The 15,069-nt window shown below is 44.8% G+C and overlaps 1 protein-coding gene and 1 non-coding gene across 2 annotated transcripts; both read left to right on the forward strand.

Annotated features, from left to right (window-relative positions):
* The first annotated feature begins 960 nt into the window (after positions 1-960).
* On the forward strand, positions 961-1,254 carry LOC141689647 (uncharacterized). Its single transcript, XM_074494000.1, has one exon. The coding sequence runs from the start codon at positions 961-963 to the stop codon at positions 1,252-1,254; it is 294 nt and encodes a 97-aa protein (XP_074350101.1).
* Positions 1,255-4,616: 3,362 nt separating this feature from the next.
* On the forward strand, positions 4,617-4,703 carry TRNAS-UGA (transfer RNA serine (anticodon UGA)). Its single transcript has one exon. It is a non-coding gene; the product is annotated as a tRNA-Ser (tRNA).
* Positions 4,704-15,069: the final 10,366 nt, after the last annotated feature.

Genomic DNA, 15,069 nt, shown 5'->3' on the forward strand with positions numbered 1-15,069 from the left:
CGAAATCCGACAGCCAATTGCCGGCTCTGAATAACCAGCCCAGCAATAAGCTCAATTCTTCCATAACATAACGGGGCGGGGTTGCGCGCGAGCCGAGTGACGTAGGTGCACAAGAGTACTTCGTGCCACAACCATCTCTTTTTTATAGGTTCTACGGACCGATGCCTGCTGCTTCATCTGGGAGAAAAGAATCATAGATATGCCGGTCATTAGAAGGAAGAACCGCCATAAAAGATTCCTCGTGTATCATCTGTAGCAAAACTATGAACGGGAGCTAGCAATCCGGACCGTATTGAAGAGGTTCCTGAGACACAGCATGGAAGAGTCACAATATTAAGAAACGAGGTCCAAGAATGAAGAAGGGGTAGAATTACTGAATGAATACGAGCTGTGGCTAATACCCGAGGCATAAAAGAAGCATTTTCTACGGGGTCCCGAAACCACCAGCCACCCCGACCTAATTCATGATGAGCCCACCAACTTCCTGGAAAAATTCCTACGGTTAAAAACCACCGACATGTCAAGATCCAAATTCGAATTGGTTCCTGGTCCTGGTCAGAGACCACTGTATTCGCGCCGGCGGTCCAACAAAGAGGCGAAGTAGTGGTATCTTTCTTTCCATTACGAATGACACGCTTCGCCTGCTCCCTCCCCGTGTCCACTAGCGCTCCTGTCCAGAGCGAAGAGAGGGCGAAAAAGCGCCGCCGAAGCAGCATAAGCAGGCTTCTATTGCTACGTAACAATAGAGCAGGATAGCATTTTGCGCCCACATGTTTGAATTTGAGGGTAAAGAGCTCGCTTGTTATACGGGATCCGACGCATCCAGCAGAGCGAAACAACGTTCCATTCTTTTCGGCGGCATCCTTCCGCATTGGCGGCGAGTGGAGTGCCACAATCCCATTCATCATTTTTGATCTACATAAGCCAAAGCCCATAGCACTGGCGACGTCTCCGGCATAAATGCAAGGAGGATGTATAGCTGATATAGGATCTTGTGGAACAGGATTTGATTCTGCAAGCGGTTCGGTACGAACGAATAAATTTCGAACAAAAGGGTCGGAACTCGCTGATAGGAAAGGAGAGAAAAACAAAGCAATGCCAAGAGCTCCGTCAATCCGCTGTTCATCGATAGACGAAGCTCTCTCTTTATCATCTCGTGCCAGATGCAACAAAGGACTCATCCTTTTTCCTTCTCGCGAACCGCGGGAGCGCCTAGCGCCCAGAGGAGCAAAGCTCATTTTCCTTTCAGGGTAAAGCGGCGCATAAACATAAAAAAGGGCTGGCCCGTCAAAAGTCCGGTTCCTTCGCGAACGAAGTTCAGAATCAACAAAGGTTCGTAGAACGAAGGGAGTGTACAACTGGGGTGCAGCCCTACTTTTTTGTTCGTAACGAGGGAGAGATAGGATGGAGTTCTTCACGAAGTTCGAGACAAAGGAATAAAAAATAGTTTCTCTATGGCCTCCTCGTTTTGAGACATTATGGCTTTGGGGTCGACCCCGGTAACAAAGAAGGAATCCATAAAAACTTAGGATCCAACACCATGATAAAATACTACCCTCATGATTAGACCATGTCCCTGAGATTTGATAAAAGAAAGGTGCATTAGCGGTTAATACGTTGTAATTGGATAAGTTATTAGGAATATGACGGAACGAAAGACCAAGGAAAGAAAGAAGAATGCACCAAAATGCAAGTGCTGCACCAAACGCTGGTGGTTGTTTCTTGTTGTAAGTGAATGCAACGAAAAGACCCGGAAATAACGAATAATGAAACAATTCATATATTGACATTTCGTGCTAATTTAAAAATTTCTTTTGTTATTCCCATCATCCGGTAACCACAGGATGATCCACAAGAAAGGTGGCAGGATTCGAACCTATGGCCGGCCCACCCCTGACCTAATAAGAACGATTATCCTTATATGACCAAACAAGGACCAGCTTACTGACTTCTCGAGCGATAGTTCCACGATCCCGACCAGCAACTTGCTTGTTGGGAGTAGGGGCATCCAAGCGTGCCCAACCTATACAAGGGGCTTGGAGATAGAGGGTTTTCTGGGGGAGATACTGTTTCCAGGTTGGGTTTTTTAGATCAAATCAAATAAGACTAGTTGGGTAGATAGAGGTGGTGAAATAGAACCTTTGCATCGATGTTTAGCAGGGCGGGTCGCTTGAGTGTCAAAACCAAGCGGCGGTTGTTTTTCCTTGGCTTATCGAACCAGCGTATGCCTTATTCCTCCTTTGAGGACTCCCAGTAGAGAAAGCCTCAATTTTCCGATGTGGATTGAAAGGAAGTTGGGGATGGACATAGATCCTTCCGCCTATCCGGAGTGTTGGAAAGAAAGCAATGGTTTTTGTATTTATTATTTCCCGATCATTAGAAGCAATCTTCACTGGCACAAGGATCTCCTCGCAGCAACCCCCACTACGCTAGAACCCGACAATGAGTTTACGAAGGCTTCGAGTAGTGCGGGATAGGCTAATCACCAGACTGCTCTAGAATAGGTTAATCGCCGGAGAAAAGAACGAGTGAATCTAGTTTCGAGAGCATGCCTTACTCTAATAGGGGGCGTAGAGTTTCTAAGTGAAGGCAAGCGCAACTATCTGTTTCATATCCTCCCTGTCAGCAAGGCAGGTCCGCTATAAAGCCCACCGGCCAGAAAGTGCTCAAGAACGAGAAAGCCGACCAAAAGACTATTCCATAACCAACTCTTGTTGCCGAATCGAGGGGGCTTGGCTGGTACCAGGCTCTAAAAGACCTTTCTTCGAGCGAGCGGTCTTTCTATCTTTTTGGGTTGCATGCCCAAGGCAATGCTTTTTTTAGATTGAGATGGATTTCTCTTCGCTATCGTGCCTCTTCCTTGTACCAGTTGATGCTGCGGCAGTGCCTAATATGACTTTGCTCCTGCCTCAGACAGCTTTGAGGTTCCCATCGATCGATTACAGAGGTTTCAACCACTGAACTTGCTTATGCTCCCCTTTGATCGAGTGCTATTTCTATAAAAAAGATTTAGTAGGAAAATCTTGAATTGGCTTCAATCGGGATTGCCTCGGCTTCTTAGGCACATGAGGAACCGGCCTAACATCTTTTCAACCGAAATCCCAATCAAAGACAAGTTCTACCAAGGCCAGAATCTGAAAGAGAAGATTCACTTTCCGGAATTCCAAGTGACATGATTCCTTCAGAAGCTAAAGTTGAATGATCGAAGTCTCCTTCAGGTTCAGTCGAAAAGATCGAAGCGAAGCCATCAATTCAACCATTTGCATGGTCTCCCCTAAGACTTACCTCTTTTTTTCCAAATGAACCGAACCTCGATACCACATTCATCAAAGAGGAGAACGAGGACAGCTGACTACCGCTAAAAGTAAGACTACGAGTACACATTGTATGATTAAAAACTGCCGCTGCATACTACCCGGTGCTTGCAGGTCTGACTGGTGCCTTCTCTCCAACAGCTGCTTCAATCAATGTTAAGTCTGACTACGAGGCTACTTAGCCCGCAGCTGACTACTTATTGAAAGACCGAACAGGAAATGAAAAGTCGTACTACAACAACTGTAAACATCCCCTCCCCGCTCTTACTTTGATCGACTTGCCCGCACAGCGTCTTTTTTGAGAGAAGAAGTCAAGGGGCTAAGTGACTCTCAAAAGTCGTCTTTTGTATCGCGCCAAGAGAAATGACATAGATAAGATCATTGCTTAAAGAGTTTCATTGTCGAATTTTTATCATCCCAATAGTAGCTGCTGACCAAAGGTGCTTTATGAAAGCCGGCCCACAGCAGTGAAAGTACGAGGGATTCCGTCGATCGAACGAAAACAGCTTCTTGCCTTTTTTGCCTATCTGGCTTGACTACTCTGCTTGCTTAACACAAGTCTTATTTAACCTTCACGGACCACTTCACTACCCAGCAAGCGTAGGCTCGAAAGCAACGGATTAAGCAACTTGCGCGAAACTTGAGCAGTTCTCCATACCATAAGGGGCAACAAGCAACGGATTGAGCTGAAAGCCGTTGCTCTAATGCCTCGTTACGTATACTTCACTCGCTCGTTAGCGCTTTAGTTTTCTTGCAGGGCCTTTACCTTTAGGCTTGACTAATAAGATAGATAGGGCTTTTCTCGCTTGTTTGAGACCATATAAGGCTTTCTTCAATCGGCAAACAAGGGGAAGCCTGATAGGGCTTTAAGAGACAGGGACAGGGGCATGCCTGACTCTTTAGAAAGTATACAAGTGTTGAAAGAGTGAAGTCTGGGGACAACGGTAAACGTGAGGAATGGGGCCTCCAAACCGCCTTACTAAAGAAGTTTGCAAGCAAGGGACATGCCCTACCTTTCCAACTAAGTCCAACGCGAGGAGGTCAATCTTAAGTGTTGGAAGCTACTGCTAAGGTACTCCCCCTCATCTATACTTTACTATAAAGGATAGGCAATTGAGAGATAATAGGGCGATAGCGATAGACACAGAAACTGAAAGAAATAGATGAAAAAATGACTTCCGTAGAGGATAGGGTCAACCTGCTTAGATAGGGCGATAGCCCGGTTTTGGTTGAATATCCTTTCCTGTGTTTGTCTTGTATTGAGGTATACCGAAGATATGAGTCAAAGTAGGTAACAGAAGAGGATGGATGTCTGAGCGGTTGAAAGAGTCGGTCTTGAAAACCGAAGTATTGATAGGAATACCGGGGGTTCGAATCCCTCTCCATCCGCGAGGTCAGTACTCACTCTTGCGTAACGAATCGGATAGATGCTTGTGTTATAGGTTGTCTCTTGTCTCCCTTTCGTTATCTTCCTATAGGTTGGGGAAGGGCCGGGTGTCCCTCTCGTTCAGTGATCCCCGGAGCGGGGCGTGGTCAAGGGATTCGGGGGTAGAGGAGGTCGGGCACAATCCGGACAAATGACATAGAATAAGATGGCATCAAAGAGAGAAGGACAGTTAATCCAATAGTACTGATAGGACCTTTTCATCTAATAGAATCTAATAGAATAGATCACGCCTTGGGAGTTCTCTTTCTCTCTAACTATCCATTTCGTAAGAGAAGAAAGAAAGGATTGTAGGGCAGATGGTATGCCCCTTTCATGATCTAGGCGTCGTTGATTGATTCTACTTCTTCTCCTTCTTTATCGAGATTCAGTTAGTGCTCAATCTACTGATCATTGGTAAAAGAGATAAAAAGTAAGCGGGGTGCGTGATCAGATCGTTGAGAATTAAGTGATTGAAATAATCTACTTGTTTCAGAACCTGTACCCGTAGTAACAATCCTGCTTTATTATTTTCTTGATCGTCCTAAAGTGACTTATGAGAACTGAAGACAGAGTGCGATCATGGAGTGGTGCCCCTTTCGAACACTTAGTCTCAAAAGGCTAGATTAGTATCGAGGAGAAGGCCTTAATTGCTCGGCTATACTCGATCAATACCTCCGCTAGTAGTTCTTGGAAGAACTTCCTGGATTCTCAAGAAGAGATGAGAAGCTGTAGTGGGGCATATAACTAAAATAGTCCTGCTATATAGACCTAGAGAGACAGAGACTGTTGTTGCTATTTATTGTTTTTTACGCATTTTCTTGCCTTATGCGCTTTGTTTTACGACCGGATCGTGACTTGATAGCGCAGCCGCCTTTCTTCTTTGTGGTTCTGATGAGCCTCAAACTGGAATGGGTGGTTTGGGAAATCAAGAGCTTCCGCTTTATAGTGCGTTTTCTTATAACGGCTATAGGGCTGTGCCCGTCTCAAGGCTCGGCTTCAATGGTACAGAAAAGCGCTCCTGGGACGTGGCGATTTTTTTGGATACTACGCGATTGGGACAAGAAAAGAAAGTAGAACCCTCCCATAGGTTTTTCATTCTTTCCATATCCCTCTGCTGGTCTAGCGAGCCCTCCTAGCCGCCTAGAGTGCAGCCTGCCTGCGGAAGACCGTAACGTAAGTAACTCTGTGCTCCTGACGGGGGAAATGAAAGCAGAATTCGTTCGGATCCTCTCACATGTTCAATCTTTTTTTAGCGGTTTCCCCAGAGATCTTTATCATTAATGCAACCTTCATTTTGCTCATTCATGGAGTTGTATTTAGTACGTCTAAGAAATATGATTATCCACCGTTAGTCAGTAATGTGGGTTGGCTTGGATTACTTAGTGTTGCGCGCCTAGGAGGGCAGCGCGCTTTGGGATGCGGAGCAGCTATTATCGCCCAGCTCCCTAACCTAATGCGGCACCGGGTTCGGACCGCAGGGAACCGTAGCATGGGGTAACGTCTAATCCTTTTGCCGCCGCAAGGCTGGCTAATCGTACGCAGCAGGCTCGAAGACCCCTGGTTCTGGAAGGCACATGAGTCCGAACGCTATGTTGAATGTGTGACCGACACTACGTAGGTACCTGTGCAGGTGAGGCGTCGGTCGGTCCTGGAAACGGCGGCAGCGGCGCGAGGAGTTAACGACCGAATGTGCTGTAACCTAGGGATCACCAGGCAGCTCTTTCGCTCTATAGGGATCGAGGTGACATAGCACAATTCTTCTTGGAGGAGGGTTGGTTTGCTCTGGTGACTGATCCTGCCATAATGTACTCCTACCTATAGCACCGCCAACCGAAGTCGAGCATACATACAACGATCTTCATGCGTGAATAACCGGGAGGAAAGAAAGGGCGGTAGATGATAATGAGAAAGGGCGCCACATCTGGACGGGCGGGCAGAATTGATGAGCGAAAGGTGCCATGGAGTGGGGAATATCCCGAGTCTCATGTAAGACAACTAAATATGCGCCTCGAGGTGCTGCCGAGGAACTGAGGGACCTTATCGAGTACAGGATAGGTAATTTGAAGAGATAGTGCTAGCCTATTCATTATGGGGAATAAATGCTCCGGGCTAAATAGAGCTTACCTATGAAACCTGGCTTTTTCCGGCGAGTTTTCTCTCGTAAAGCCAAAGACGCCCCAAGACAAGGTACAACTGTTGGGAAGGGGACATGATCAATAGAACCTGGCTGGATCCAGGCTGGGATAGTGGCGCCCATTCCTAACCAGTTCCGAAAAGGTTCGCTCATGCTGGAGGGAGCATCCCCACTTAGTGATCGGTCCGCTAGTTCACGCAAATCCGAAGAAGTTATCATGGACGAGCCACATGCAGGGAAACTTGCACGTGTGGTTCTGGCCGGGCTTTCCTGAGGCATCTAATAACCTTGCTTCTACTCGCCGCTGGCGCACCTCTTCTAACTATTGCCCATTTATTCTGGAATAATCTTTTTAGGAGGGACAATTTTACATATTTCTGCCAAATCCTTCTATTATTAAGCACGGCTGGTACCATTTCGATGTGTTTCGATTCTTCCGAACAAGAGAGGTTTGATGCTTCTGAATCCATTGTATTAATTCCACTTCCTACTCGCAGTATGCTCTTTATGATCTCGGCTTATGATTCAATTGCCATGTATTTAGCTATTGAGCCTCAAAGTTTATGTTTTTATGTGATCGCAGCATCAAAAAGAAAGTCTGAATTTTCCACGGAAGCCGGTTCGAAATATTTGATCTTAGGTGCATTTCCCTCTGGAATATTATTGTTTGGGTACGACCGGAAAACTACCGATATCTATTAATATCTTTTTTAGAATGTTGTTGTTAACTATATATCTATCTATACCGTAAACTATCGGATCGGGTCTTACTTAGATGTGAAACTTGCAAACCTCATTGGTTGTGATATTGATCTTACGGGGAGAACTAAATAAAAGAATATATATACTTGTAGAGACCCTCTATGTAGTTGTCTATCTAGGGTGATCGATCTACATCTACATCTTTCCCCATAACCCCGGGGCTGTGTCTCGATCTCCTATGTGCAAAATCTAAGGGACTCCGTACCTATGGAGATTCCCCTTGGTCTAATTCCATGCCTTATGACGAAAGGGGAGTCGGCGTGGCGTAAAGTGAAGATTGGGGGAAGTAGAGCAAAATTCCCTTCTGGGGTATTCCGAAGGTGTAACCTAGGCAACGAAAAAGGGGCCCGATACTTCAACTAGAGGAGCGACCTGTTGGTTCACCAAACCCCGACCCAGCCGTCACACGTTCTCCAGATCCGAAGGGATCCAGTGCCCAACTACCGACTCCTCCCGGAATTGCGTTATCGGAGCCGAGCAAGGAATGGCCGTTAGTGGACACCCACCACTTTTAACCGGTTAGAGAGGCCCTCTTTAATACATTAAGAAAAGATGTTCACAGGGGCTAGAAAGACTCGGTCATAGGAACTTAGACCACCTACGCGCTGGTAAACGAAAACCACCTCGACCGGATCAGAGTAAACAACAATGTCGAATCAGGCCGCCCCTTGCCTTGAAAGAATTCATACGCGGCCACCAGCTTTCCAAAAAGAAGGGGAGATCTGCTGCTTACTGCTCACGGAAATACTAGATTTCTTCATTTTCTTCAGTACTCTTTGGGTAGAGAGTAACATCCTTAGCCTTGCACATAAAATGGGAAGTATTCTCTCTACCACAATGATACACATCACGACCATAGAGCCAAGGTCGACCCCATAATACGTGTGTAACATTCATCGGAACAACATCACACCAAATAGAATCTTTCTAATGACCAGAAAATAGAAACTAAACAGCATTGAGTTACCGGTATGGTAGTTTTGTTGATCCATGCGACATGATATGGTTTTGGATGTGGCTCGGTAGGAAGCTTCTATATCTCAACTGTAGAGGCTGAAACCACATTCATGCAACTCCCACCATCAATGACCAGCTTCCGTAATTCTTTGCCGCAGGTGACAAGTGTTTGAAAGATGGTTGTTCTCTTCCAATCTTACTTCTCAGGGTAGCGAGAGCCGAACCACCATAGCAGGGAGGTATCTACGTCAGAATCCGCCAAGTCGTCTGCATTGAACTCTGGATTCTCTTCATCTTCCTCATTTTCTGCTCCTTCTTGTTGAAGCTGTTCTTCTTGTTCCACCTGCAGGCTGGACTTTATTGGAGAGGTGTTGTCCTAGCAGTTCGGTTGCCATCAGTAAGCCCCTTGCTGCTATCTCCCCAGCTTGGTAAGTTATTTTCATGACGGTTGGCACCCGTAAATACTCCTCCATATCTAAGGCCACTTGAAAAGCATGTTCCACACCAGAAGGGGGTTGCCGAAGCAACTCTTTCCTTATATCGAACCTCAGGCCAGATTTGAATCTAGCCAAAGTGTGGCGAGGATCTTCAACAATTTGACTCCGAGTCTTGAGTTCGTCAAACCTTTGCATGTACTCCGCTACTGTCATGTTGCCTTGCTTGAGATTGAAAAGTTGTTAAAATAACTTGCCGTGGTAATTAGGCGGCATGTATTTCTCTCGAAGCTTTGCCTTCATCTCTTGCCAAGTAGCTATTGGTGGTTGTCCCAATCTTCTTATATCACCTTCAAAACCGTTCCACCCCACCTTTGCGAGGCTCACTAGCTTCATCTTAACAAACCGAACTCGCCGCTCATCCGACATGTCATACCAATAAAAAAAAAAGGCTCATCAATCGCAGACAACCAATCGGCAAAGGTTGTTGGATTTAGTCTACCATTAAAATATAGAACGCCTACTTTCACCTTCTTTGTGATGTCTTCTTCAGTGTCATAAGGCTCATAGTAATCTCTTTCAAGCAACTTCCCCATTCCAGTCTAATCTAAGAAGGGAGTTTTTGGCACTTGTGGGGGCCTGCCAACCCGGACTTCCCGTCTCGGAACTAGATTAGGTGGCTGGTCCTCTTGTTGTTCACCTTGTTCAGCATCTCCTTCCTTATTAGTCTTTCCTCCGGATGATTCTCCTTCATGATTGACCGCCAAGTTTCCTGTAAACTGAGGCTGCTGCTTCAGATTATAGATCTCCCACACGAGCATTCAGGCTACGGAGTTGTTCATTCATGCCCTGGAATTGCTCCACCAACTGTAGTAGCAACTCGTTTCGTTGATAATCGGTTAATCTTCCTCGAAAGGATTTTCCCGTACGAGTAGACATCCCGCTCTGATACCAGTCACCGAGCATACACTCGTCAACAGCTGCATTACAATTCATTGGGATTTGTTCACCTGCCACGTAACCGGTTTCAGATGTCTTCATCTCATTAATTGCTGCTAACGAGGAAAACCGAGATCCAGTGCCCGTAACGTAATATGTCTAGTCTCCTAGTGCCCTTTGGGAGGACGTTGCAGATGTCCGGGAGTGCCCCCAGATTGAAGTTATGCGTAGCTTTGTGTAATTGAGCTTGACTTAGTTGGTTTCAAAGGGGCCCCACGGCAGGCAACCAAGTCTGCTAACCTTCACTCCCTTTTTTTGGTACTGCTTGCTGAGATCGGCATATAAAAGAGAGGGATCGGATGGAAGGATTTATCAACCTTTATTTCTTTCACTTGAACACAGAAGTGAGCTACCTCTATTCTATTAGAAGTAACGGATTCACCTGCCTGCCTTAGACAGAGACGAAGCCTAGCTTTCTTCCTTCACTTATGAACTAGAACAGAGCAGATTTCAAACCTTACTTGAAACTCTTTCTCGCCTAACGTCTCTCCGTGCCTTATGAACATTGATTTGCCCTCGAGTAGCTGAACTAGGTCAAAACTAGCTACTAGGAAAAAAGACCACTATTTGAACATCAAGCTTGTGGACAAGTTGCTTCCCTTTCTGTGCTTTTACGTTGGCCTCTTCGATTATATTCCTTTCTTGGGTTCACTAGAAATGTCATCTCTCTCTTCCTATCCGATATCAACCATCAAACCCTGTCGGATAGAAGCCTACCTACTCGGCTCATCTTTTTGCCCGAGTTAGACCGCTAGCATCTTACCTTACATCAAAAGTCCCTACCCCCACCTTTCTCTAGCCCATCACGAGCAATCGAATGAGTTTTGGGAAATGTGAAAGAAAAGAAGATAGATGCCCGGTGTCTCATTCAAGCTTTAGGCTTGATCGGAAAGTCCTATCTTTCCAGCGCTCGCCTCTAGCCCTATCTTTCGCCTAGGTGGAGAGGAGCCCTATTCGTGGCCTTTTATCCTATACAATACGCACCTTACCTGAAGATCAAATTCCCCCTGGCGAACTATTCATATTAGATTCACCGACTGGATTCATGAAGCGTGAAAGCGGTCAAATGGAAGTTGTTCTTACTTTCGAATGGAGAAGCACCAACTCCAACTATTCATGCCATCTTCATTGGGCTGACAAGAAAAGGCAGCTTCCAAGTCATATCCCCCCTTCCCCCGTCAGGTAGCTATCTATCACTCACCGAACACTAACTTAATCTATCTTCTTTCTTTCTTTTACCACCAGCATCTTATCTCTTTTCATCCTTTCCGGTGGCACTAATAGAAAGGAAGTACTTGTCAACGAACCTTGGCCCTCCACTCTCTCCCAGCGAATCAAGAAAGATAGTGCGGTCAGTAAATGCATAATTTGGAATGGAATCCCGGGATTGAGAGACGGATATTTGCCAGGTCCGGTATTGGATCATTTGCCGCTCACTTTCTTCTGATTCTTAAATGGATTGAATTCAGATGGATGTCCGTGAAAAACACTTTACACAGGCCCTATTTAGCGAAGTCCCTCCTTCCCAACCTCTCCTTAGCACTTCTTTCTTTTCATTTCAAGGAAGGTCAACTCTTTACACTTCGGAAGTCGAAGTAAACTCTTTGCCTTCTTGACTGCCAGCATCAAGATGTGCGGTTACCTCATAGCAAACCTGGGAGAAGGAATCTATGTCTGGTTTTGAATGCCCCATTCTTTCCGCGAGTAGTTGGGTGCCCGAATACACTAAGGCGGATAGGCCTTGTCAAGCTTTCAGCTAGGCTCCATAGTTCTCTTTGTAGCCATACTTATGAGATCCCGGTCAAGATAAAAAAAGAAGAAGGCGCTGTTAAGCCCTATTCATTTCTCATAGCTCAAAGGAAGTCGAGCCCATATTACATTACCTAGAGCGAATGGACAGGAAAAAGAAACCAACTCGGTCATAATTAGTATGCTTACTCAGTGCTGTGAAACCAATGGTGAGGATTGGTCACATAGGTGACCTATAATTGGGCATATACACAAAGAACCTAAAAAATAACGAATTGAAACACTCAATTCATCATGGTGTATGGAGCTGAAGCTCTCATTCCCCGGTCACCAGTCTACGATTGGCAGTACCGCATCGATTGGGAGACATGGAAAGCGATCGTTTACACAAATTGATCCATCCTGAGGAAGATGGCAACCTCCTGTGCAAGAGCAACAGCGTAAAGCTTGGCATGATAGGCAGTTACATCAGAAACCTATTTTCAAAGGCTACCAGACTTGGGGTTAGCTACGCGGAGCATCTCTTTCTTACCTTTCGGGTGGTCACAGGGAAGCTCTCTAATAGATCACTTAAGACAAAGGAAATAAACTACAGCAAAGGTTAAGAACACAACACGGATAACCATTTTCAGGAATCAGAGCAGAATTCACCCAGCAGCTCTGTTCTCAGTAGGAGAAGACTCGCAACCAGATACGTTCGTTCGGTCATTTAGCACGAACTTCACTGCCCTGGCGGGAAAGGCCCTCACCTTCGGTATCATCCTTAGCCCGGAACAAGAGCAGGGAAGAGATTCTTGAAAAGAGAATGCGCCTCACGACCATCATAACCTAACTCCAGGACTGCTATGGGCACTGATCCTTCTATTCAAAGTAAAAGTTTCTCCTGTTGAATAGAAGTGCACGAGAGCAGGATATAAATGATTCTAGAAGAGAAGATAAGACTGATTCTACTACACCTTTTAAGCGGATCAAAGACCTAGATGACTCGTAGACAACATCATATATGCGGTAAACTAGCGTAATGCTAGCACTTAACCTTGCCGAGAGATTGGCACTCTTCTTCTCGACGAGAAGATTGATAGTCATGTGCCCTAGTAGAGAGCTGATTCGTCTGTTCGTTTAGGAGTTATAGACTGAGCTTCTACTTCTTCACGTCAAGCTTGTTCACCTGCTTGAGAATAGGTCTTGCAGAGCCTTTTGTGTACATGTTCAGCCGCCCAATCAGCATTTCCACCTCTCTAACTCTAGAAAGCTATATCTCAACATAACCCACTATCAAACTCTAGAAAGCTATATCTCAACATAACCCACTATCAAACTCATCCGTTAGTACATTCTTGGTGTCATACTCACTCGTAAATTATTGGTGTCATAATTTTTCTATTTTCAGGTGTGATCGGTCTAATCCTTGGAATAATTAGTTCTCTTTAAAATAATTAGGATTTTCTCTTTGAACTCGTCCCGGAATGGGCATTATGGCAAAGAACAAGAAGAAGACAAAAGGAAAAATTTGTCCAATAGTCACAAATGGTGCCTCCACAGGTTGACATCCGATCCAACCTAGTAGTAAGCGATCCGCCAAAAACAACAAATATATTATATGGTAAATCGGGTGAAATTTTGCATTACGTACATACATACTTTGATTTAAAAAGGGTAAAGCCAACAGACATATAAAAACCGGTGCTATTGCGGCTACACCTCCCGCTTTGTCAGGTATACTACGAAGAATGGCATGGATCGGTAGGAAATACCATTCCGGCATAATATGAGGCGGGGTGGGCATCGGATTAGCAGGTATATAATTGTCGGGATGCCCCAAAATATTAGGAGCATAAAAAATGAAAATGGAAGAAAAAATAGCAAAAACTACCCAACCTACTAGATCCTTTACATAATAATAAGGGTAAGAAGCAATTTTATCCGTATATGAATTTATACCTAATGGATTATTTGATCCATATTGATGTAATGCGCCCAGATGAATAATACTGGCACCTACTAAAAGAAAGGGGAGTAAATAATGAAGACTAAAAAAACGATTTAAGGTGGCATTGCCCACGGAGAAACCGCCCCAAAGCCAAGTCACTATGGTATCTCCTACTACAGGTATGGCGCTAGCTAAGCTTATAATTAATGTAGCTCCCCAAAAGCTCATCTGACCCCAAGGTGGTACGTATCCTATAAAAGCTGTCACAATCATTAATAGGAAGATTACAACTCCGCTACACCGAACAAATTCCCTAGGACTGCTATAACTCCCATAATATAGACTACGAAACATATGAAAGTGAACCACAATGAGAAACATACTTGCCCCATTAGCATGCATATAACGGAGAAACCAGCCCCCTTCAACATCTCTCATAATGTGTTCTACGCTGTTGAAAGCTAGATCCACATGAGGTGTGTAATGCATAGCTAAAAAAATGTCAGTCACTGTCTGAATGACTAAACAAATACCAGCTAACGGACCGAACCCCGCCCAATAATTAAGATTGCTCAGGGTTGGATAATTTATCAAATGCTGATTAAGTATGGAGAATATAGGTTGTTTAAGAAGAGAGAATCGTTGGTTCCTTATAGTCATTTCATTCTCTTTTCTATTGTGTATCCTGACAACTCTTAAAGTAAAGAAAGCACACCGCTTGCCTATTCCGCCTAAACGGCCCAGTGCACTTTTCCTTAGAATATAATGAATTGGAAGAGAGTAGGTGAGGTCTTTCCTCACAAACAAATAGGAAGGGATGGTTATTTCATTGCATTGATAGAAGTCTAACTAGAAAAAGATCTATCTATTACTTTGTGAGAAGAGAATCGTTGGTTTGACCAACGGACTACGCGGGAAATAAGAGATCTAGGCAAGCAGAACTGGGCGGGGGAATTGCTGTTTCAAGTGCCTTGCCTTTACGGCTCTTTCTCGGGCGCCTCTGTTTTAGTTTTCTTCAAAGGCGGTACCTCCGAAGGGGAAATTTTGATGTAGTTTGTACCTACGTCTACGGAGGGCAGTCTGTTCCCCTGCTCGATTTGCTTTAAAATGTATTCAAAGCTCCGCTTATCGAGAATTTCTCTCGCTACTATATTATTACGCAAAAGTATATAGCAAATATACACAACCCAGAAAAGTAAGACTATAATAACTATGAGTAAGACTGCTATAACAAATTGAAGGGATTGAACAAGACTGAGAAGTTCCCCCTTCTCCAGTTCCTGAAAAAGTCTTGTCATCTTGTTTATTCAAAAAAATTCAAAACTACTTCTTGCTCTAAAAATGCATAAAGACTTGTCAGAAAT

This window comes from Apium graveolens, chromosome 10 (assembly GCF_009905375.1).
Source record: "Apium graveolens cultivar Ventura chromosome 10, ASM990537v1, whole genome shotgun sequence".
NCBI classification, from domain to species: Eukaryota; Viridiplantae; Streptophyta; class Magnoliopsida; order Apiales; family Apiaceae; genus Apium; species Apium graveolens.